The 25,911-nt window shown below is 38.4% G+C and overlaps 3 protein-coding genes across 3 annotated transcripts; 1 reads left to right on the forward strand and 2 right to left on the reverse strand.

Moving 5' to 3' along the window:
• The first annotated feature begins 9,203 nt into the window (after positions 1–9,203).
• LOC117628015 (AT-hook motif nuclear-localized protein 10) lies at positions 9,204–13,684 on the forward strand. The gene is made up of 6 exons (XM_034360358.1): positions 9,204–9,474; positions 10,109–10,734; positions 11,690–11,742; positions 11,974–12,105; positions 12,563–12,724; positions 13,033–13,684. The coding sequence occupies exons 2-6, from the start codon at positions 10,194–10,196 to the stop codon at positions 13,264–13,266; spliced, it is 1,122 nt and encodes a 373-aa protein (XP_034216249.1). The 5' UTR covers positions 9,204–9,474; positions 10,109–10,193; the 3' UTR covers positions 13,267–13,684.
• Positions 13,685–14,233: 549 nt separating this feature from the next.
• On the reverse strand, positions 14,234–17,240 carry LOC117629222 (short-chain dehydrogenase/reductase family 42E member 1). Its single transcript, XM_034361745.1, has 5 exons — positions 16,902–17,240; positions 16,385–16,727; positions 15,713–15,990; positions 15,360–15,556; positions 14,234–14,910 (listed from the first exon to the last, which is right to left on the reverse strand). Exons 1-5 carry the CDS (start codon positions 17,089–17,091, stop codon positions 14,458–14,460), a joined length of 1,461 nt encoding a protein of 486 aa, XP_034217636.1. The 5' UTR covers positions 17,092–17,240; the 3' UTR covers positions 14,234–14,457.
• Positions 17,241–18,361: 1,121 nt separating this feature from the next.
• LOC117628511 (heavy metal-associated isoprenylated plant protein 44-like) lies at positions 18,362–19,557 on the reverse strand. The gene is made up of 3 exons (XM_034360987.1): positions 19,155–19,557; positions 18,939–19,011; positions 18,362–18,733 (listed from the first exon to the last, which is right to left on the reverse strand). The coding sequence occupies exons 1-3, from the start codon at positions 19,158–19,160 to the stop codon at positions 18,528–18,530; spliced, it is 285 nt and encodes a 94-aa protein (XP_034216878.1). The 5' UTR covers positions 19,161–19,557; the 3' UTR covers positions 18,362–18,527.
• Positions 19,558–25,911: the final 6,354 nt, after the last annotated feature.

Here is a 25,911-nt window from a genome sequence, read left to right on the forward strand (position 1 = left end):
TAATTCATATATTTATCCCTATTAATTAATTGCCCAGATAAACTAGTTCAATTAATTAATTTAAGAGATAATCTTCTTTTTCACGTGGTGCGATATGATTAGAGACGAAAATATTTGCTCCCACAGTCATAATTTGTGACATTTTCCATCAAATCTAAGGGCAAAGTGGCTGTTTTATATAGGTTTCACTTATGGAGCTTGTTGGGAGAGTAGGGGCTTTTTCGTTCTGGCAGCTACTGCTGGCCTGAGCTGATGTAAAGAGCCAAATGTGAGAAAATTGCCCTTAGGTCTGAGTTCAAGAATCAAACCCCAATAATACTTCGAAAGGGTAACTGAGCCTTAGGAAGCACCTTGGTTACCTTCACTTGCAAAACTAACATTCGCTTACAGATAAATACTTAGCTTGGCATGAGAAGCTTGTGGCACGGAAGCAAAGCAGTCATGAGTTTAGCATTTAAAGAGAGAGAGGGCTGTGAGTTCCTATGAGAAACATGAGTTCTAAGGAAAGGAGGAAGGGATTCTAAGAAGGTTTGTTGAAGTGAGAGAGAGAGAGAGATAGGGTATAATAAGTGTGTTGAGTAGTTTCCGGCAGCTTGACGAAAACTCTGTCAAGCTTTGGAACGATTTACCAGAAGAGAAAATGGGAAGAGATGGAGGAATGGGGCTAGAAAATTGCAAAGGTTTCAGAGATGAAAGATGAAGCTTGCTATCTGAATGTGGTTGTAGCTAGTGGTGAAGTAGTGGGTGTGGTTGTGTTTAATGGGTAGGAGGTACCTCTTTTTATAGCCGCTGGAAGCTCCTCCTTCCCAAGAAACCCTAATGTTTTCTCTCTAATTTTGCCAAGTCTCCCCTTTCATTTCTCTTCTCTCCCTTTGACTCATCCCATTTTGTGAAATCTTCATTTGTCCAAACACACAAAGACAAGATTTTTGGGAGTTCCAAGGCTTTCCCGCAGCTGATTCGGTAATGAACTCCTATTTTTGGCTATGTACCATCCCACATCAACCAACAGAGAGGGGATGATGTGCCTTATATGTAAATGCCCACCTCCATCTAGCATAAGGCCTTTTAGGAGCTCACTGGTTTCAGAGTCATGGAAACTCCGAAGTTAAGCTAGTTGGGGCTAGAGCAATCCCAGGATGGGTGACTAACTGGGAAGTTGCTTGTTAGTTCCCAAAAACAAAACCGTAAAGGCAGAGATAGGGGGCCCAAAGCGGACAATATCATGCTGCTGCGGAGCCGATCCCGGGATGTGACAATTCTCGTAAGTTCTCAAAAACAAAACCGTGAGGGCAGAGAGGGGTGGCCCAAAGTGGACAATATGGTGCTACGGTGGAGCCGATCCTAGGATGTGACAGGCTACCTCATCACCTTCTTTCCTTCCCTCTTCCATGGCAAGAGCTGGTGGGAGAAAGAAATCAGTAAGGGCGCTGGTTTGAAGGGTGCTTCTGCTCTGCGCATGCTAATACCCATTGGTCTTTGCGTGTTCTACCTATGTTTGTTTTTGCCCATGTGCTGGAGCCTCCCAGCAGCTTACATACATGGATATTTTGGCTTTCATCATGGCTCTTATTTCCAGCTAAGTGCTGGAGATTATAGATATTTTCTTTAGTTGCTTGGGCTTTCCTAAGGTGATGGGTTAACCCATTTAAGGAAATTGGCTAATTTCCTAAAGTGATAGGCTATTTTATTGAGATGATTGGCTAATTTTTCCTAAAGTATTGGGCTTTTTTCTCTAGAGTATATGTCTTTTTTCTCTCTTTTATGCTTACCCACATATGTGGGCTCAAGAAATGGGCTTGAGTTTTGGGGCTCTCAAGCAGCCCAAAACTTTCATTTCTCAGCTCATCAATGGGCCTCATGAAAGCTCGTTACCATTCATATCACAACCCACTCAGCAAGCCTCGAGCATTTGCATGGCTGGGGGCCACTTAAGCTTGTAGCGTGGCTATATGCAAAATTAGGTTTTTCTGCTTGGCATTGCATGTCGATCGGCGTGCTAAATTTTATCGCTTTGAAAAGGGATATGATACTTGACGGAATAATTAGCATGGGCTTGTAGAGCCAGTGCCTTTTATGGGCTCATTTTAATTCTTAGCGTGATAGATTGCATATTTATTTGGCATGGCACGTGGTCATAACTCGTGCAAGCGTGCATGATGAATTTCGCATGCTCCGAACCAGATCTTTTCGTAATAAGGTGTCGCACTGGGCGGAGAATTTATTTGGGCCCAACCCTGGATTTTTTGGGCCTCAACAAGAGCAATGATCCCTAAATTTATGCCCGATTTACATTTTGGTCCTCCAACTCGAATATTGGCTATGCTACTCTACTTCACTTCCTCTTATGTTGTGTCATCACCACCAGCGAAGAACAAAGTGAAGGTTCCAATTCCCAATTCTCCAGGCCTTCTCCCCCATTGTCAACCTTTATCCATAAATTCCTACATTTCTTCTTGTTAGACCTCATCCCTGATTTATAGCTAATTGACGTATATACCGTTTATATCTCTCCAGTCAACTATATTAATTGTCAATCCCTATAGACTAGGAATTCCTTTATATATATTTCCTATTGTAACGTTAGCTTGGCTGTATATATATTTTCCTCCAACAGTGAGAAGAATAACAATTCAGATTTCACAAACTTACATGGTATCAACGCAAATTATTTCCTAGGGTTTTAGGTTGCTATGTTCTCTATTCTCCAGGTACAGCGCCACTCTTTTTTCTTCTTCTTAAGCCTGTCGCACAACACTTAAACGACCTCGCTCCGTCACTGCCCAACCATTCTAGATTTTTCACATTAGAGTCCAACCACCACAATCACAACGCCCCCTTCCCAGTCCCGATCTTGCCCAGGGGTAGTCAGTGCGACTACCCTGGGCCCATTATTCAAGGGGGCCCAAAAATTTTTTATTATAATAAGTGTTATATTATATTATTAAAATTTGATTTAATATTTTTCCATAATTTTTAGGAATAGGATATTGAGATGAATCTGAAATTTTGGAACAAAGCATCCATGACGAGAGTTTTAAAAGAAATTCTTTGATATTGGCTTGACTTGCATTCTTGAAATTCTTTGACTCACTAGTATAGTATCCATAGTTGGACATTTGTTTTCATTATTTAAGAATACGGAAGACATTGCTCAAAGTCTAAAAATATTTTCGAATAAATACTTTATCAAAAAACCCAATGCTTAGTTGATAAAACAAGAAGTATACTAGTATTAGTGATTAATGTGTGTAGGGCACACTTTACATTTTCGCTCTGGGCCTTTGAAAACTCAGGACTGGCCCTGCCCCTTCCTCTGTCTCTAAGATGAGTTCTTCCGCTACTGCCTCCTCAACTGTAGCTGCCATGGCCAAGTATTCTCTCCCCAACATCACACACCTTGTGACAGTGAAGCTTAATGTCAATAACTATCTCTTGTGGTATCATCAAGTTGAAGCCTTCCTTATTCCTTATTGGACAAGATTTATTTAAATATATTGATGACACTTATCTATGTCCAGCCACCTCTTCTTCCAATTATAATCATTAGGTTCACACAGATAAGACTTTTGTCAGTACACTATCTGTTACTTTGTCATAACCCATTCTTGCTTCTATAGTTGGCTATAAAACCTATGCCTCCATGTGGTCTCTTATCTCCAAATACTTCACTTAGAAGTCAATCGCCAACTTCTCTCATCTTCGACGTCGTCTTAATGAGATTTCTCGCGAGACTAGATCTGTCTCAAATTGTCTACATGAGGCCAAATCAATTTCTGACTAGCTAGATTCCATAGAAGAACCAGTCTCTAATACATACTTGGTTAATGCCATTCTCCAAGGCCTTAGTGATGAGTACAAGATGTTGGTGACAGCTCTTGAGAACCTAGACACTCTTCCTGATTTCAGTGCTTCACGATCTCGTCTTTTGACTCAAGAGTCCTGCCGTCGACCTATCTTTTCCTCTTAGCCGGTTGCCTTGTTTGCCTCCCAGGGCGCATCCCAGCCTTCCTTCTCAAATTCTGGTTCATGAAACAATCATAGGCACAGTAATTGGAACCACATGAATAATGGTCATCGAAACAACTTCGGTTCTCGTTTCTCAACTCCTGGTGTTTTGGGTGCAGCACCTACTGCCTCTTGTTAGCTCTGTCATGGCCCAAGTCATTTTGCTCCGACATGTCCTATGCTCTCTCAGTTTTCCAGTCCACATGTGCCCAACTCTTTGCACACTGCATTTGCTGGATTACAGATTGCAGGACAGCCGCATACCACTCCTTCACCTGGTCCCAGTTATACCACTCATTTTCTACATGACCCTTCTTGGTATCTTGGTACAGGTGCCATCACTCATATGATTGGGAATCTGAGCCTTCTCTAGCAACGTCTCCCATACAATGGTCATGATAAAGTTCACCTTGGCAATGGAGATCAGATGCCTATTTCCTACAGGGGTAACATGTCACTCTCCATTGGCTCCAGCTTTTTCCATTAAACAAGGTTTATGTGATTCCTTCCATGCATAAAAATCTTCTATCTATTGCACAACTCTGTCATGATAATAATGTTTTGTGTGCATTTGATTCTCAACACTTTTATATTTTTGATCGCTCTAATAGTTCTCTCCTATTTCAAGGCCTATGTAATAACGGTCCCTACAAGCTTCCATATCTTCCTTCTCGTATTACGTGTTTATCTGCTTCTCTTCAGTCATCATCAATATGGCACAATCACTTAGGTCATCCTTCTAGTAAAATAATATCCTTTTTATGAAAAAAATCACTTGTTAGGTTCCCAATTTAAATTCCAAAAATATTTTTGTAAAGGTTGTGCTTTGAGTAAATCCACACAACTTCAGTTTAAAAATTCTAATGAAGTATGTAACAATTCTCTTTTTTCTCTTGTGCATTCTGATGTTTGGCAATCTCATATTTCTTCTGTTAAAGGCTATAAATATTATGTGTTGTTTACTGATGATTTTACTCAGTTTACTTGGGTATATTTCATGAGACATAAGTCTGAGGTTCTTTCCCATTTTAAGAATTTTTTGTCATACATTATGACTCAATTCTCTACTTTCTTAAAACAGTTTCAGAGTGATGGAATTTATCATAGCTTTTCTTGCCCCCATACTCCTCAACAGAATGGTCTTACTAAACGCAAGCACCATCAAATTGCTGACATCTCTCAAACTCTTCTTTTCTCGAGTCAAGTTCCTACTTGTCATTGGGTTGATGTCATCTCCTCTGCTATTTTTTTCATCAATCGTTTTCCTTCACCTATTGTTCACTGGTCTTCTCCTTATTCTTGTATTTATGAAAAAATTCCTTAATATTCTGAGTTGCGAGTTTTTGGTTGTGCATGTTATCCGCATTTAGGTGCATATATGACTAATAAACTTTTACCAAGAACTGGTGTGTGTGTGTTTTTCTAGGTTACAACTTGCAGCTTAAAGGGTACAAATGCCTTGATCACACTACTGGTCATTTCTTCATATCTTGCTATGTTCACTTGATGAGCATTCATTTCCCTTTGCTGCACAGAAACGTTTGCCTCATCCCAGTGAATGGGTTACAATCCCCATTTCACATTTTATGCCTCATCCTATTACTTTGCCATATCCCACCTTGCCACCGGCTACAAAGGCATCATCCCCACACGTAGCCCCTATTCGAACATACCAAGGCCGGCCATGTCCACCTCCTGATCTGCAATCTCATTTTGTACCATCCTCTCTTAGAGCTCTTGAGCCCACTGTTGATGGGTATACTTCTGATTCTGGTTCATCTATTGTTGTGTGTCATCCTATGCTTACTCGCCACCATGCTGGTACTCTTCACCCTCTAGTTCGCAATGACAGCATCATTTAGTATCCTCTTCCTCGTGCTTTGTTGGCTCATGCTTCTCTTACTCCCAAAGAACCCACTTGTTTCTCTCAGGCTGTTCGTTTTCCTGAATGGCGTGAGGCCATGGTTACTGAATTTAATGCTCTTCTCAAGAATCAAACATGGGTTCTTGTTCCTCCTTCTCAGCAACATGTGGTTGGATGTAAGTGGGTTTTTAAGCTTAAACAGAAGTCTGATAGGTTTATTGAGAGGTACAAGGCTCACCATGTTGCTAAGGGTTCCATAACAACCTGGTATTGATTGTGATGATACTTTTAGTCATGTGTTGAAGCCTACAACAATTCGGACCGTTCTTGCTCTGGCAGTTTCCTTTGGTTGGTATCTTCGTTAACTGGATGTGAAGAATGCATTTTTTTCATGGTTATTTGGACACTACTGTTTTTATGTCTCAACCTCCGGGTTTGTTGATCCAGCTCGCTCTACTCATGTATGTCGGCTTCATAAAGCCATTTATGATCTTAAGCAGGCTCCTTATGCTTGGTTTCAGTGACTTAGTGGCTTTTTACTCCAGTTTGGGCTTGTTCAGAGTCGAGCTGATCCCTTTTTATTTATCTTTCACCGCTCGTCTAACATTATGGTTCTCTTATTGTATGTTGATGGTATTGTTTTGACATGGAATCAACCCTGTTTCATCTCCTTATTTGTTCTTACACTTGGTCAAGAGTTTGAACTTACTGGTATGGGTCCGCTCTCTTATTTCTTGGGGCTTGAAGCCACCTCTATCACCTCTGGTCTCCTTCTCTTACAAACAAAATATATTGTTGATCTTCTCAAACGGAATTCCATGAATGATTGTAACCCTTGTAGTACTCCAGTTTGTGCATCTCATTAGCTATCCTCTCTTGATGATGAGTTACGTTCTGATGCAACTAAGTACAGGCAGTTTGTGGGCTGCCTTCAATATCTCACTTTCACTAGACTTAACATCTCTTTTGCTGTTCATCATATTGCTTAGTTTATGAGCACTCCTCGTTCTCCTTACTTGGTTGTTGCTAAGTATTCTTCATTATTTGAAGAGCACTCTTGGTTTTGGTCTTTCCTTTTGTCGGTCTCCGAGCCCCCTTGCTCTTCGTGGTTTCTCTGATTCTGATTTGGCTGGTTATCCTGATACCCGTCGTTCGACCACCAGTTTTTGTGTGTTTCTTGGTTCCAACCTTATTTCTTGGTGTGCTAAGAAACAATCGACAATTTCTCGCTCATCTACTAAGGCTGAATATCGCTCTCTAGCTCATGTTTGTGTAAACACTACTTGGATCTCTTATCTCCTTCATGAGTTGGCGCTTCCTCCTTCTGGACCAACCTTATTGTTGTGTGACAATCTCAGCACTCCTACATGGCTTCCAATCTAGTGTTTCATGCACGCACTAAACATATTGAACTCGATTACCACTTCATTCGAGAGCGCATTATCTCTGGCTCTCACCAAGTTCAATTTGTTTCCTCTTCCAATCAGCGCGCTGACATCCTCACCAAAGGCCTAATTGATGTATATATTGTTTATATCTCTCCAGTCAACTATATTAATTGTCAATCCCTATAGACTAGACCTTTATATATATTTCCTATTGTAACGTTAGCTTGGCTGTGTATATACTTTCCACCAACAGTGAGAATAATAACAATTCAAATTTCACAAACTTACACTTCTAAAAAACTGGCTTGGCTGACAATAAGTAGGGGAGGAGGACTTGCTGTTGTTTTGGGTGGGATCATAAAAACGCTTTCTACATTAGCATTCAAGACACACTACCAAGTGTTTGTTATAAGATAAATACTTCTAAATAAGTGCTTATAATCTAGCAAAAGTTCTCTCTATTTTATTAAGGGCCCGTTTGATAACCATTTCAATTTTTAATTTTCATATTTGAAAGTCTAAAAACTGGGAACTTGAAAAATGAAAATAAAAAACTGTTACTAAACATATTTTCAATTTTTTATTTTTAAAAAAAAAAGTAAAAAGTAAAAATGAAAATAAAAATAAAAAAATTATCAAACGGTGCTAATATTATATGTGAAGTTAGAATGTTGTATTAGTTTGGATAATTTTTGAAGCAAGCAAAAATTATTTTTATATTTTTACAAAACAAGCAAAAGCACAAAGTGCAGTGTGCAGTGCAGATGACCAAGTAACGTTCATGAGAGCTGTGATTAGGGCTGGCAATGGGTCGTGTCGTGTCGGGTTCGTGTCGTGTCGGAATAATAAACGTGTCAAGAATGCTCAACCCGAACCCAACCCATTTAATAAACGCGTCGTGTCGGGTTCGGGTCGTCTTTTATCGTGCGGGTTTCGAGTCGTGTAACGGGTTCATAAATAATAACATGCATGTTACAAAACCCACAACCGAAAAAATTTAAATTAAAAAAAAACAGAGAGAGTAGAGAAAATATAAGGAAAAGAAAGAAAAAAAAAAGATAGAGAGATGAGAGAAGAGAGAAGGAAAAGAAAGAAAGAAAAATAGAGAGAGAGAGAGAGAGAGAGAGAGAGAGAAAAATTGAAGGAAAGAAAGAAAGAGAAAAGAAAGATGAGAGAAAACTAAAGAGAAAGAAAAGAAAGAAGAAAAAAAAAAAGGAGAGAAGAGGAAAGGAAAAGAGAGAAGAAGAAAAAAAGGGAGAAAGAAGAAAGAACGAAAAAAAAAAAGAAGAGGAGAAGAGAGACCGAAAAGAAAGGAAAACACAAAAGAAAAAGAAACATTATAAATATCAAAAGGTATACTATAAAATCACAAAATTGTTTGTAGCATGGTGGATAAGGTGTTTGAGAAAAATGAAGATGGTAGGAGTTCGAAACCCCTTGTGTGTGTTTTGAAATCTCCATTTGTCTTTATTTTTTAGTGGGTTAGCGGGTTGTACACGGGTTGACACGACCCGTTTAATAAACGGGTTAGATAGGTATTATAGCGGGTTGGCGGGTTGACCCGAAACTCACCCGTTTATTAAACGGGTTGACCCGAAATTGACCTGTTTTTTTATCGTGCGGGTTGAACCCGCTAATTTCTCGTGCGGGTTTCGAGTCGTGTATCGGGTCGTGTCCGAAATTGCCACCCCTAGCTGTGATGAAAGATTGGACTTCGGAAAAGAGAAGGAAAAAGAAGAAAAGGAGAAAGCGCCAAACACAAGATTGACAAAAAGAAATGTTATCCAGACGGGTTGAGAGCAGCAAATGCGATATACTCGCCTGGTTTGAAGGACCACGTAGACAGCGACCTACTTTGTTTTTGAATTTTAAAATTGTAACAGCGAGTAATATTAAAGCACAGTCGACAGTCGACCTAAAGAAAAAAGCAAATAGCAATGAAGGCGTTGGATTGGAGTAAATGCAAATTAAATTATTATTATATTTTTTGTAAGAATGCAAAATAGCAAATTAGGGCTTGGATTTTACTCGCTTTTTAAATATACGCCCGTACACGGAAAGGCACGAAATAAAAAGAAAATATAATATCCGAATTAAAATATAACTAATATTCAGAATTCTCGCATTTCTCAGAAAAAGGGCTTCGGAGCCGCTCTGCGTTTTCTTTCCGGAACCCTAGAATTTCCGCGTCGGCGTAATTTTCCTGAATTATTGGTAAGTTGAACGTATTTTTTGGGCTTATTTTACGATTTTCCTCAATTTTCATTGTATTTTCTTTTATGATTCTTTTACTTTGAATTTCCGAATAAATAAAAGATTTATTTATTTTTAAACAAATTGTTCGTTGGTGGAAGTAAAATGCTGATTTTTGTTTGGTTTAAGCTTTAATTTTAAAATATTTTGCATGATCTATGCTGAAATTTGAAAAAGAAAAAAAAAAGAAAAAGCAAATGTAAAATTTTCCGGTGGTTTTTAAACCGGGTCTGTAAGTTGAATGTAATTCTTGTCGCAGTTATTAGGGTTTGTTGTTCAGTTGGGGTTGGATTTTACTCCCAGATTCGTGGGTAAGTATGTTGTCAGAGTTAGGGTTTAGATACTTGTTGCAGAATGAGCTTACTTGGAATCTAGCATCATCATCTTCTTCTCCTTCTTTATTTTTTTATTTTTCTGTTTTACTGGTGGTTAAGAATTAAGATACCAGAAAAAAGAATAATCATTTTGTAAATACCATTTTAAAATTGGTTGGTTTTGTTTATGGATTAGGGTTTGTAAATTGTGCTGATCTGAGAAATGGTAAATTTCTTTGCACTCACTGAGCTTTTATTTTATTTTTCTTATGGTGTTTCAGAGGCTGGTTTGATGGGATTTTAGTACAAGTGCAAAACTGCAAATAATAATTATTATTTTTAATTTTAAAAAAAAAGAAAAAAAAGATGTCGGGATCTGAGACAGGAGTGATGACGAGTAGAGAGCCGTTCAGCGTCGGTGGTCTGCAGAAGAGTCCGCTGCAGTCACAGGCCGCCATACAGAACATGCGCTTGAACTTCAGTCCGGACGGCTCTGCTGCTGCTCTCTACAAGCCTGTCGCCGCCGCCACCTCACCCACATACCAGTCCTCTGCCGCTGCTGGCGGTGCTGCTCCTGTTCCGGTAGCGGCCGGCGAGGGTTCACCAGGTGCTGCTGTTATGGCCCCTGCTCCTGCTGCTGCTGCTGGGCTTAACATGAACATGGGTAGCGAGCCAATGAAGAGGAAGAGAGGGAGGCCCAGGAAGTATGGGCCAGATGGCACCATGGCACTGGCTCTGTCACCTTCAGCTGCGTCTGTCACCGTAACCCAGTCCAGTGGTGGAGCCTTTTCTCCTCCTCCTCCTCATCCTCCTCCTCCATCTGTAGGTTCTGCTTCACCCACTTCCATCAAGAAAGCCAGAGGCAGACCACCTGGTTCTACCAAGAAGCAACAATTGGATGCTTTGGGTAAAGCTTCTTTCCTTTTATTTTTCTAATTAAATCCTTTGAATCTTATTGGGTTTGCTTTTATTTTTTGTGGGCTGCGTTTTAAATCTGCGTTCTTCTGTGTCTTTGATGTTGCTATTGTTTTTCTTTTGCGTTTACCCTTGTCTGTCGCGTGGTGATTTTTCAATGTTTGAGTGAGCCGTTGGGTTTTAAGGCGACAGTGGCTTTGACTTATTCCCATACCGGGATCAACTAAGTTCTATTTTTATGTACTTGTCTTTGCTTTTTTTTTTCTTACTTATTATCTTCTCTATTGGAGGTTCCTTGTTCCCACCCATTTGGGTTTCTGACAGAAAATGAAGTGGTCGTTGTTTTTTATTTAATGAAAAAGGATATATTCGTGGATGACTCTATGGAATAGAAAAGGGTATTGGAACTGAGGTTCTGTTCAGTGTCTCTTGAGATTCTTATGTTTGTTTCAAAATTACTTATCTGCCCTTGATTCTTGTATTGCAATCAGGTGCTGTAAGCTCAAAGATATTGAACCTTTGATTATTCATGATATTTCCATGCGCATATGGTATCTTATAATGATAATGCTTTTTCGTATTTCTTTCAAATGGAATTATTCGTCTTAAATTGTTTACGCACAGTCTATTTTACAGTGGAACTTTATCAATAAGATTTTATAAAATATTTCCAATATTGGAAAAATATGCTTTTGAAAGTTTCCAATCATGCTGCTTAAATCTTATTATTAGCGTTTAATTTAGTATTTCAACCATCAAGTGGTAAGCTAGAATTGTCACGAAACAAAAATGTTTATTTGTTTCCTTATATAACTTATAGATGCAGTGGCAAGGATCTTATTTTATTGTTTCCTTTTCAAGAATTCAATTTTGATGTTGCTTTTCCCCCTGCAAATTACTGTATAATAATAACGGTGCTAAGTGTTAATTTGTTTTCCTCTTTGTAGGATCTGTGGGGTTTGGATTTTCGCCACATGTTATCACTGTAAAAGCTGGAGAGGTTTCTAATTCCCCTTCTTTCTTTAATTTTTTATTTTTACTGCTCTTCCCTCTTTGAACATCACTGCACTCTTTACTCTGAATAGTTGTTGAGCTACAAACATCACTGCAACCCTTACAGTTTCCATATTCTCCAACTTCTTGTCTGTTTCATTAACTTTTGAATTTGACTGATCATTTTTCTAGTTGATTACAGTATTGAAATTTTATTTTAATGCATTTAATCTTTCAGGATGTATCGGCAAAAATAATGTCATTTTCTCAGAATGGTCCTAGGGCTGTTTGCATCTTGTCTGCAAATGGAGCCATTTCTAATGTGACTCTTCGCCAACCGGCCACATCTGGTGGAACTGTAACATATGAGGTTTGTGAGATTGCTACCTGTGTTGGCCTTCCCTTGCATAGGATGTGCTGACTTTTTCATGCGGTTGTATTGAAAGTATGTTGGGCCTCAATAGTTATCCTCTGGGAGCATGGACAGGATGAAAAATTACTCCCAAGTCTTTCTAGGACTGAAATTGAATTGTGTCAAAAGAAAAGAAAAAGCTTGGTGGTGAATTGGTAACAGCTAAAGTTTACATATACTCCACAACGCTGTGAAGAAAAGCACTCTAGGGGGCTACAGTAGTGATTTTTGTTGTTTCTCATATTGCCGCTTTTACTAGTTTAAATTGCCCTTGACCTAACACGAGTAATTATCATAAACTTTTTGTTAATCATTTGGTAATTACGATAGGAGGGTCGGCTTCATTTTATGTATATTTTCTACCTATGAATATTCTCTGCTAATTCCTGTTTTTCTTATGAATTTTCATATGCAGGGGAGGTTTGAAATTCTAACACTTTCTGGCTCATTTCTTCTATCTGAAAGTAGTGGCCAGCGGAGTAGAACTGGGGGCTTAAGTGTGTCATTATCTGGCCCAGATGGTCGAGTTTTAGGTGGTGGTGTGGCAGGTCTTCTGATAGCTGCCTCCCCTGTTCAGGTACATTTCTTATAACTTTTCCCAGACAGTTATTTGTGTGTGTGCATTTTTATTTATTTATTTATTTATAACTTGTGATGTGAAAATTAGCTTGTGATGCGAAAATTATTAGTTTAAGTTCAGAAGATTTTCCACAATATGTGTGGGTCTATAAACTGTGATGCTAACACTGGACAGGCCCTATTCTATATATTTGTTTCTTTGAGAAAAAGGAATTTATCAGCAGTATTAGCACTGCCAGATACAGCGTCTTCATATGATTGAACATAATAGAAACACTGATTTTACGATTGCAAAATCCATTGCAGGTAGTAGTTGGGAGCTTTGTTGCAGATGGTCGGAAAGAATCAAAGACAACAAACCAATTGGAGCCTGTAGCACCGAAACTTGCACCGAGTAGTGGGCCAACAGGGGCCAGTAGCCCCCAGTCACGCGGAACTCTCAGTGAATCTTCAGGCGGACCTGGAAGTCCGCTTAACCAGAGTACAGGAGGCTGCAATAACAGTAACCCGCAAGGCATGTCAAGCATGCCATGGAAGTGAAGCTTTCATAACTCCAGCCTTTTCACTAATTTGTGTAGTAGGCAAGATCAGGATCAGCAATGTTGTGTTTCTTAACTTTATTCTGAGTCTCCAGGGCACCCTGTTGTAGTTTCAACCTTGTGTAATGTATGTTTAGTAGAATAAGAACTGTATAATACTGCTTGACCTTATAGGATGTCGGCAGCCGAAAGTGTCAACCAGGTAACAAGAGGTGTTTGTGAAATAGAAATTAGATTAAGCCTTGTGCTTTTAGGACTTGGTAGGATTAGGATGAGTTGGTGATCTAGTTGTTTATCATGTGTTGGCTTCTTGTAATCTTTGTAGACCCTTCCTTCAGATATGCTCAGCTTCACCTTATTCTCGAATGATAAGATGGTAAATGGTGCCAATTTGATTCTAACCATTCTGTTTTGTAGAACCATCTCTTCTTTTTGGGTCATGGTTTGCTTTCATTTTTCTCTTTTTCCTGTCTTGCTTGGTTCATGCCCATGTAACTCCATTTGTTACTGTTCTCCATATGTTTATCACCCATGGAGCGGAGTTCAGAGAAAGTCTTCGCCATTGTTTCTGGGTTTCTGGTTTTCGTAGTATATAGTCTTTCTCACAGTGAGATCAACAAGCATCTACGGTTAAAAGTTGCCCGCGTCTGCCCTTAGCAGTTATCTGCGATACTCTAAATGCATACCAAATCAGAACTTAAATCAGCAATTATCGCAACTGAGTTATGCACCAAAATAAATTTGCTTATGTTTCACCATAAATTTGCTTATGTTTATCTTTTGGCACTTTTTTGTTTTTGGTTTTGAATACAAGCTATATTGAGAGAAGGGAGAATCGAATCTAGAACCTAGAATGCATGGGTAATTGCTCTTTAACCGCTTGAGCGATGATGCCCTTTACCTTTTGGTACTCCAAATTGTATAAAAATCTTAAAATAAAATACTCAATTAGAGTGTTAGAATTTAAGTGGGAGTGCCAAATCGCTTGGGATATTTAAGTAACGAACCAAACTATAATCAAACGTACGAATTTCCATCTCTGGAAACTTTGAAACTGTGAGAATCACATCGCTTCAACCCTTTTGTAAGAGACACATGTATTGCATTGTACGTACATAAAACCATGTTCTCTCATACAGAACATACATAAAACCACTATCTTATAAAATTCTACGAACACTACAGGCATGCACTAGTGACGAGGAGCTCTTGCCTTCCGTGCTCTCTTCAACAGAAAACGTAATGAAAAAAACCCAAGAGCCAAGGTCTGCCAAAACCATCCTCTTGAGTTAGCAGGGTCCACCCTTTTTGCCAGCTTCCACGCGTATACAGCCTCTCCAATATGTGCTGCTGCAGCTAGGAGAAACGTTGTCCTAACTACTCTCATTGACCGGAGAAAGAAGAGGCTAATAGCTCTGAAGAGTGGCACAGGTCCAATGTCTGGCAGATAAGCAGCACAGAATAGTGTGGCCATTCCAAGCACACAAAATAGCCATGCATATATTGTAGGCCCATCCAGAGTTTTCCTTTTCCTCTCCTGCCAGTATGAGATCGTAGCAGCCATTCCCTCTCGAGGAGTCACCATTGGGACAAAGCCAAGCTCCTCCTTTGCTTTAAGGAAAGAGAAGTAATGGGTAACACCAACCTGTAATTTATACAAGAGATTCAACAAATGTTGACAGACACGACATAAGTATAATTGGACTCACTACCCGTGTCTACATAGGATGAAGCTTTACTTTATATCCATAAAAAATAAAAATAAAAAAATGCACTGATTGATGGTTTTTCTCAGAAGATTAGAATCACATTATTTCTTAAAGCTTGATTTCTCTCCCAGAGGAACCATATAGCTCAGAGAAACTGTGAATCGGAATAGAGGAGCTCGCCACAACAGTGAGATAAAAGAGCTCGGCCACAACATGTGTGCTAGATGGAAAGCCTTCCGGCTTCAACCGTAATTATATTCACTCTCCACAATGCAGAAATTTTTGTTTCTATTGAGAGGGGAAAACAGTGAATAGATAAAGATAGAACTGCCACATGCATATCTCCAATACAGCCAAAACTTAAAAATGGAAGGATTAAGCAAACCTTGTATACTTCAGCAGGAAGGATCAATGGCTGAGGAAGCCACCATCGATTTAACCATGGATACAAGATAGTATAGACAGCCCAAAAAACCTTTCCTAAAGAAAGAGCACGAGGTACAGACAAGGAGGCCTTTGGTAGGTCATAATCCAAGCTTCTCAGCAGAGGTCGGATGAACTCAAAGGTGTTGACTGGAGACCCTGTAAGAAAGGTTGGTTTTCACCTTTTACGTTTCAGATACTACTCTTTATGTCAAAGGAATAGTTCAATAATCTGTGTCTAGCAAATTCCAGTTAATAATATGACAACGAAAAGAAACTAAATTAAAAAAGGTAAAGTAAGGGTTGCATTGTTACCATCGGATACAAAATATGGCTGACCAGCAGCTATGGGATGTCTTTCTTTATCTCTCCCAGGAATGTCATCCAAAAGTCCCATGCTTGCCATTACCAGTGCAAGTACGAGGTTATCGACATAAATCCAATCTGTTTTCACATTTGCTTCGCCAATTTTGAATGGAACTAGGCCTAACTTTGCCAGAGACACTATCCTTGGAAGGTGCCTTTCTTCACCTGGACCATAGATAGCAGCTGGACGAACTGCACAGGTGTAAAGGCACTTCCCACTCTTCTTCCTATAAAGCACAGAAACAACCACATCTCAGTAAATAATTAATGCGAAGACAAACTAAATATGGCGGATGAGAACCCATAAACAATAGCCAGTGTCATTACCAACAAAGATAACTCCACATTTCGGCTGGTATAAATACCACGATTTAATACTACTCACACTTGTGCTCACATACACTAAAGTTTTTGTATGAATCCAGCCCATATCTCCTAAGACACACAAATTCCCAGTACACTAGAATGACCCTATTAACAAACACTTCTCCCTCACTAGTTTGCTCGCACGCATATCCTACGACACACCAATTCCAAGTACACTAGAATATCCCTAGTAACATATATTGTGGAATGCTTATTGAAGAAGGCATAGGAACAATTTCAATTAAAAGTACTTACCTGAAGGGACGAGCATTGTACTTGAGGACCAACTGCTCGGCAATTGATTTACTACGGCCATACGGGTCGACATGGTTATCAATGGGGAAGTAGCGCAAGGCCTCATTCCCATTGACAATCTCCTCTCCCCCAAACACAACATTGTACGTGCTCACATAAACAAGCCTTTGGATCCCAAACTCGAGACAAGCGTCTAATATATGACAGGTTCCATTTATATTGACCTCATCAACACGACCAAACTGCAGCATTTCTTTCCCTGACATGCCATATGAAGCAAGGTGGAACACACAGTCTGCTCCGCGCAGAGCCTTTTCAACATCTTTTTTATGGGTAACATCCCCTACATGATTATTACTATGGATGATTAATATTTACATAAAAATATTGAAAATTTCAATATACCCAAGTGAAAAAAATTGAACTTGAAAGAGAAAACGCAAAAGAAATGAAGAAAGTGGATGAATTTGAAAGGCGTAGCAAAGGGGTAATGAGTAATTGGGAAGATGGATCAAACCTTGGACGCAGTGGACGCCGTGTTGGCGGAGATTGGCGGACCAAGGGGAGGTCGTTCGGAGGTCAAAGGCTCGGACTTGGTGAGCCCCTCTTCGAAGCAGCTCCAAGCAGAGTGCGGAGCCCACAAACCCCAACCCCCCCGTCACCACAAAAGTGTTGCCTTCTATGCCTTCATTTTCGCTTAAGTGCATCTTTTCTTGCTTTCCTTCTTTCTTATTGTTTACTCGAATCGAACTCAAAGACCGACTCAGAAGAAGACTCTCTCACACACAAGTCAGGTCACAACAAAATGGTGGAGAAAGTATAAGAATTTGATCTGCTGTGACGTTGGTGCACGCACAAGCCATGACATGTGTCCATGTTTTAAATTCTCAATTAATTATTCACCTAAAAAGAAAAATTACATTCAATTCAAAATCAGATTTTGTTCTTTTATCAGATTTCATAATCAGATTCAGATCTGTGTCTCAGATCTCAACACGCATCCTTAACGAGTAATATTTCAGCGGAGCAGTGATAATACGAGGCATGCTGACTCAGTGAAATGAGTTGTATTTCAGTAGAACGGTACAAATAAGTGATGTTTTAGTAGAACTGTGGATGGAACACTAACATCACTTCGCAAACTGACACAATATGAGTTGATTTTAATTATTGTTCATGTGTTGCACCATCGTGATCCACTTTGGACAAAAACATTGTCATTATGATCCACTTTGACGAGTCATCCTTGTATATCACGAGGAGATAATACTATTTTTCTATTATCAATCAATTACGTTGCGTCACACGTGATAATTTTTTCACATAACGTAATGTGATTAGTTGAAAATAGCAAAATAGTGTGCTATCTCATTCTCTTGAATTCAACATGAACAAGTCCTTTGAAACATACACATACCAACAACCATCACTTAGATGAAGGCACGAACACGGCCATAGTTTGTGATGAAGGGGCCTCGATCTTGACCAATGCGACCAAGTTCCCCTTGTTTATTATCGTTACTTTTTTTTTTCTTGGAAAAGAACCAAGGCCTCCTTGGTTGTGAGAAACTACATATCAAGAACCAAGGGTTCTTTGTCAAAAGGAGACAAAGCTTGTTTGTTTTTTTGGGTCAAAGAAAATAAAGCTTGTTGGTTGGTTGTGATTAAAAGGATCAAGAGCCCTAACTTGACAAAAAGGGCAAAGCCGGCTTGGTGATGACAAAATGAACTACTGGTTATGAAAAGAATGGCAAGGGCCGCTAATCATTGCAAGGACAATCCATCTACACACCTTTTTTTTCAGTGTTTTTTTTTTTCTGATGTGGTGCATCTACACAAATTATATCTAATGTAGTTATGTAGTTAATGTCACTTAGTAATATTATATCTAATGTATCACCTATCATTTAGGCACTCCTTTTGTGACATGCAAAATACAGAAAAGGGAAAGAGTGTTAAAAATATTTGACAAAAAAAAGAAGAAAGAGAGTTTAAAATATATATATTTTTTGAAAATCACAAACACAACCTTGGTAATTGGTATGCCATCCCAGTCCCACACATGAAACAACTCAGTGACTCAGATGGGTATAAAAAAAAGAAAAAGAAAAAAGAAAAAGGAAGAAGAAAGTTGTAATATCTTCTAGAACAAGTTGAAGTTGAAGTTGTTGTTGAATCTCAAGCTTCCATAACTGGCGCTGGCATAAGCAGTGAGGAGCTCATTTTGGGGAGACCAGAAATCAGCTTTCAATCCTCCTCTCCTGATTGCTTTCAGTAATTTGTTCCTGTGTACGCATCCTGTTACAATCACCTTCTGACTGTATGCATCTACTTCCACCTTTTCTATCCCTGTATTCAATTTTTAATTAATATTATATCAATTGTACTTTAGTTTAAGACATGACAACTTCTATGTAGCATATTTCATATACCACAAAGAAAGGTATATGAAACATGTTATATGGAAGTTGCCTCGTCTTAAATCACAATTCACTAAAAGAGAAAGGTGTATGAAACATGAGATAGACAAATTTTTTTCCACAACACAGGATACCTCTCAATTTGGACAGGCATTTCCTAAGTCGCTTCTCATGTATCCCAACCATCTCCACCTTCAACTCCACACTCTGCAAATTAACCAACAATATTACATATAACAATGTAACATAACTTGTGAGAGGGAAAACACAACTGCTACACTTGCTAGAAATGAAAGGGTTAATTACTTGAAGAAAATATATATTAATGCATCAATCCAATATAATGTTACCTCCATGAGAGAATTCTGGGAATTCTGGACTGGAAATGATCAACTGATGATGTATGTATGTATGTATGTGTATGTGTATGTATGTACAGAAGCTTGGAATGAATTAAAGGAGCAAAACAACGAACAAAAAAGAAGAATGGATGAATGAAACAGATAGAGATTTTCAGTCACTTATATATGAGAGGGTTACAGAGTGGGGACATGAAAAAGATGGAATAAACAGTAAAGCAATCTTGGTTTCTGGGACTGTCTCTGCCTCGACAAAACTTGTAGAAATTATATGATCTGATCTGCTTTGTTTTTAATTAATTATACTTTGCTTTTTCAAAGCCACAAGACAAATACCCTAGAACAAGAAAACGCTTAACATAAGGAGACAGAGCAGTGAGTGAGCTCAAGCTTCTAGGCTTCCCGTCTGCGCAAAGCAATGTGAGTCTCAAGCATTTTGAAATGAATGGCTTTGACGGTCCAACTTACCCTTTTTTTTTTTTGGTTAGTGTTTCTTTGACGGGAATGCAGTCAATTCCTTAGGAATTTGCAATCATTGAGTGGATTATCTGAGCCGTCCACTGCATGATCTTGCTTGGTGGGGACATTCCCTCCTATCTTTAGTTGATAAAGACAAAAAAGTGATCCCTCGATCTGCTTGTAGTGTTGTGTTGTATTGACCAAGCATATACTTGTGCATATCGCAAATTGCAAGGTGGGAAAAAGGAAAAGAGTGAAAAAGAAAAAAGAAAAAAGAGAATAAAAACTTGATGCAAGGAAAAAAACTTCCCAGCAAGTTTGGTATTTTTGGGTTCTCTCTTCTATGTAGTTTGCTTTGCACATATTATTCATTCTTAGGGTTATTTACTCAAATGATTTTCAAATTTATACCCGAGTTATATTTTGGTTCTTTAACTAAATCATCCGCTCAAATGGTCCATCAATTCTTTATTATTAGGTAAATTAGTCTACCGTTACATTATATCAATATTGTCGTTAAATATGAGGACAAATTAGTCATTTTGTACATTAAAAATAAATAAATACTGAAAAATAAAATAAAAAGCTTTTACTTTTTTACTCTCTTTGGTTCTACAGGATGGTTAATGGGTTCTCCCTGGGGGGAGGGGGAGGGGGCACTGGGTTTGGGTTTGAGGATTTTTTTTCTTCTCATTTGGTATTAATTTTAACTCTTTAAAAAAAATTAATTATGAAAAGTGATATTTACCCTAAAATTTGGTTAAATCTAATAGAAAATTAGACCGTATGACCAATTTGACAAATAATAAAGAGTTGATAGACCATTTGAACTAATAATTTAGTTAATGAACCAAAATACAACTCGGGTATAAGTTTGAGGACCATTTAAGTAAATAACCCTTCATTATTATTAGATGTTACAATTTAAAGGGAAGACTTGAAGTGACGCTTAGGTGTGGTCCGTCCATTGGTCAAATTACTATAACTTATTTGGTTGGTTAATCGTTAATGTCAAAATGTTAAACCAAGGCCCAAAAAAGAAGAAATGAAGATACTAGTTCCCTTACCATTTGTTAATATATTATTTGGAGCGATTAAAAAACAAACCGGGGTGGTGGCGCAGTTGGCTAGCGCGTAGGTCTCATAGCTTCTGAGTTATCCTGAGGTCGAGAGTTCGAGCCTCTCTCACCCCAGCGCTGTTTTTCGTACCATTTTTGGCAATAGAGCATTTTTTCATACCTTAATATAAATGCAGCTCTTTTTTTCTTTTCCATCAAATTGCATTGGCCAATTGGCAATGGAGCCCATGTTTTTCATACCTTAGTATAAATGCAGCTTTTGTTTAAACTCAAAAGAGAGTTTATTCTTGTGGTGGATAATAATTTAATTTCACCTCATCTAGATAAGGTAAATAATTAAAATATAGCATCTAATTTTATAATAATGTAATTAAAAAAACCTTAAAATTACACACATTGTCTCTCTTTCAAAATCAGTCACAATGCCACATGTCCACTTCCAGCAACCCTTTCTGGCTAGCCACATGTCCACTTCCAGCAACCCTTTCTGGCTAGCCACCACTCATCGTCGGCCACCGCTGCCCACCAACACCACCTCCTCTAGCCGACGCTCTTTATTTAGGCATAGCAATAGGTCGTGTCGTGTCGGGTTCATGTTGTGTCGGGATAATAAACGTGTTAAGAATATTCAATCTAAACCTAACCCATGTAACAAACGTGTCGTGTCTGGTTCGGTTCGTCTTAAACATGTTATTAAATAGGTTACCTGGTTAATAATCTATTTACTTATTCCTAATTTCCAATAGATTCGTACACTTGTGGGTATTTATAGTTGGATGATTGGCATTTTAATTTGTGTCGTTAAAATTAGAAGAAAAAAATTTTAAAAATTTATAAAAAATTAAAAAAAGAAAAAGAAAACTGGATCTCCTCTCTCAGGTTTTCTCGCACTGCTTCTTGGGGCTCATCACTTGAGCTTCCAAAGATCCCTTTCTTAGGTTTAGCAAAACTTGGATCTCCTCGCTAATGTTTACCTGGTTGATCCGGCCTCCAGCTGCTCTTGCATGTCCTTAGAGTAAAAATCTACCATCTTTGATAACTTTTGATTCTCTTCCTGCAATATTTCAAGCTGGTATCGTGTCTCCTCCAAAGTCTTTGCCCTCTCCCTTTTCAATCTCCTTATACTACTCTGACAATTTGCAACCAAATTCCACTATGCCACCAACTGACTTCTTAACACTTGTACCTCATGAGATTTCACAAAGAGGCGATGACCCACACTTATGACTGACGCCGCACTTTGCACGCTCAGTACCATGGCATCACTCACCAGTTGGTTATCATCCCTTGTTCCCAGCAAGCGCACATCCTTGGGAGTCACCAAACTCCTTGCAACTCCAATGGCAATCTCGTTGTCAAGGAGTAATAAGTCGTTTATGGTCACCGGTCCTCGTAAGGAAGCAAAGGAGGGCATCCACACAGGTGCAGCTCCTTGTCCCTATTTTTGTGTTGGCGGAGCTAGGTTTAGAGTGAGAGAAAATGGGAATGAAGAGGCCATTTTATTTCTGAGTTTGAGGAGATAGTTTAGATTTTTCTGAGTTTGAGAAGATAGGTTTAGATTTTTCTGAGTTTGAGGAGTTGTGAGAAATGGGGGAAGCTAGGTTTTTTGCTTTTTGAGTTCGAGAAGTTGTGATTTTTTTTCTCCCCTTATTTCCTTTTATAAATGTCCATTATGACACCCGTTTCCGATTTTTCCCACACCTTTTATAAATGTCCATTATGACACCCGTTTCCGATTTTTCCCACACCTCTATGATTTTCACCCCGTAATTTGCGGGTGCGCCCCATAATAATAATAATTTAAAAAGTAAATTGAGGGGCCACTCCGTAATTTCGGCTTTGTGTTTTTCGTATCGAGCTCCACGCCTCCATGATAATTACTATTTTTTTTAATTTAATTAATGTATTTGTAATTAAAAAAATATGAGAGAAAAAAGAAGGAAAAAGAAAAAGGAAAAAAAAGATGAGAGAAGAAAGACATGACCCGTTTAATAAACAGGTTAAACATGTATTTTAGCGCGTGGGTTGACCCGAAACCCACGCGTTTAATAAATGGGTTATAATGGGTTGACCCAAAAATCACCTAATTATTAATCGTGCGGATTCGGGTTGTGTTTTTTAGGTGCGGGTTTCGAGTCATGTAACAGGTCGTATAGGAGACCGGAGGTTTCACTGCTAATTTGGGCCAGGGTCAAGTTCAGGAAGCTGAAATCTGGGGATTGTTTTTTGGCCTAAAACTCGCTATTTTTCTTAATTCCTCTCCTATGTTTGTTGAGATGGACTCTAATCTTGTGGTACAGGTCATACAAATGAAGGAACCCACCACTTGTCACCCCTTAGCTAGCATGATCAATGAATGCAAACATATGATGGACCAAATTGGCCAGTGCAAATTTCAGCATGTCTACTGTGAGAAAAATAGTGCGGCAGATTGTTTGGCAAATGCAAGCTTCAATGGAGACATGGGCCTTTGTCTCTTGGATACTGCACTTGTTTGGGTGACTTTTTTATTAGCTAATGATGTGTTAAGGGTTCCTAGGAACTGTTTGATTTACTTTTAATTGTGTTTGGTCCTTTGTCTGGGGTGTTTACCCCCCATTTCATAAATAAATAAAATAAAATAAAATAATTAAAAAAACTGCAATCATTAGTAGGAACTGACTATAAGGGAAGTATGGGATATATTATTTCGTGTGATTTCCACCGACCCAAAACATGAAAATAACTGTAATTACCAAATTCTATTGTTAGTAAATCAAGATAATATTCTAAATTAGAAATGACGGTAGAAGAAGAAGTAGACAAATTTGAAGAATCATGTGCCATCGTTGGCACAAGATTTTTCTTCTAGTGCTCATGTAATTCAAACAGTAAATCCTTTGAAAATGATAAAGTTTTATTAATTTCTATTTTTCCTTACCTATGGGTTTACCATGTAAGTGCACAAGAATGATGTAGCGTTTTTGAAGTCCAAGTATCTTTCCCATGATGATTCTAAATTATTCTTATATTCGAATACCTAAAATTAAATCTCCTTGGTTAATTAGGTGATTTACTTCCTTATTTTATATAGTTGACATATCCTTGTATAATTGGGAGATATTCTCCTAATTAATTATTGTATCTATTTCCTTGTAAAGCACTCTTATAAACTTTTATATATACCTCCTTATGGAGAAGAATATAATTAACCTAAAGTATTCAAACCATATTCATATTTTAACATGGTATCAGTGCAATTGATCCTAGGTTGTCTATAAACCCTCAAATCATATCCTCAAATTCAAACCTAAACCCTAANCCCTTACCTTTCAAATCAAATCCTCTTATCAAACTCTACATACCTCTCAAATCCTCTTATCAAACTCTACATACCTCTCAAATCAAATTCCTAAATCAAATTCCTAGATCAAATTCATACATCAAAGTCCTCAAATTCGTCAAATCAAATTCTTCAAATTCTCAAATCAACTCCTTAACCACAAACACGCACATCTTACTTCCACTGCGATGTTAGAACCCCTTACAACTCTCTCCCTCCTTGCAGACTTACAGAAGCATGCTGCCAATCCTGATGAACTGGCTACTTGGGGTCATGCTACTATCGCCACCACCAAAGGTTCTGCTTTTCATACGTTCTCTCCAAAGCCCGCATGAATCATTGACTTGGGTGCTATAAATCACATGACATTTGATCCTGGCAAACTTATTCATCGCCAACCAACCACTCAGTTGGTGGTGTCTAATGCTAATGGTACCCCCCTCCCCTGTGGTTGGGGAGGGCACTTTATCTCTCTCTAACTCCATACATTTGAATTTTGTCTTGATTGTCCCATCCTTGAACCATAACTTGTTGTCTGTTCCACAATTTACTACTACTTTGGGGTGCACTGTAACATTTTGGCGGAATGATTATGTTTTTCAGGACATCCTCAATGGGAAGACGATTGGATGTGGTACTAGGTGGGGCACACTTGACTACCTGGATTGGGTACTGGATAGTGAGACCAAGGTTGGTCAAGCTTACAAGTGGAACTCGTTTTGAGGGAGAGAGAGAGAGAGAGAGAGAGAGAGAGAGAGAGAGAGACAAAGTTTGGTTATGGCATAAACCTCTTGGGCATGCCTCATTCAGTTATTTGAAGAAGTTGTTTCCATAATTATTTTCCATTTTTGATGTTTCCAGCTTCTAGTATGATACGTGTGAATTGGCTAAAAGTCATTGCATCCCGTTACTGTTAAGTTCAAATAAAAGTTTAGTTCTGTTTTCTCTTGTTCATTCTGATGTTTAGGGACCTGCTAAAATTGCCACTCCGACTGGAGCTTGATGGTTTGTCACGTTTATAGATGATTGCACATGCATGACCTAGGTTTCCCTTTTCAAAACTAAAAGGGAAGTCAGTTTAAAGTTTCAACAGTTCCGTAAAATAGTGGAAACACAGTTTCAAGCATGAATCCAAGTTCTTTGTTCTGACAATGGTGGAGAATTTCTCAACTAGGATCTTAACAAGTTCTTACATGATCATGGTATCATACATCAACGCTTGTGTCCATAGTTAACTTGCAATTGTACGAGCCAATTAGTAGTATAGCAAGACAGAGGTCATACCCACGAGGACTGATAAGTTCAAAGTAATTATGTACTTAGATTACCCAATTCTAGAAACAAGAAGTTAAGTCTAAAATAGAATTTAAAGTGAGATTACTTGTGATTGTGAAAACAAATGAACAAAATGAAATTGCAAACAAAAGCAAGTAAACAAGTGTAACAAAGAGTGGTCTTAAGGGTTGGAAAACAGATTTGGAAACTAGGGCATTCGATTCACCATAACAATCCAATTCTAGGTTATAAGGATTCAAGTGACATGTCTAATTCAGATTCAAAGATTTATTCTAGCTAAAGTATGATTAAGCCATGGTGTCTGGTCCTAGCCTTATATTCCTAATTCCCTAATTAAGTCCTTGTTGTCGAACTTAAATTAAGCATTAGAAATCCATTAAGCATAGAAGAATGTTTTAAACAACCAAGCATGTATCTAATCCCTGTTGTCGAATGTCCATACATACTCATCTTATTCATAGTTCAATTGAAACAAAAACATACCCTATTCTTAAAGCACGATGGCGGAAAAATTCACTGCATTAATTGTGTATGTGGATGACATGGTCGTAACTGGGAATGGCATAGGAGAACAACAGAAACTATAAAATTA

Source organism: Prunus dulcis, chromosome 5 (genome assembly GCF_902201215.1).
Source record: "Prunus dulcis chromosome 5, ALMONDv2, whole genome shotgun sequence".
NCBI lineage: Eukaryota > Viridiplantae > Streptophyta > Magnoliopsida > Rosales > Rosaceae > Prunus > Prunus dulcis.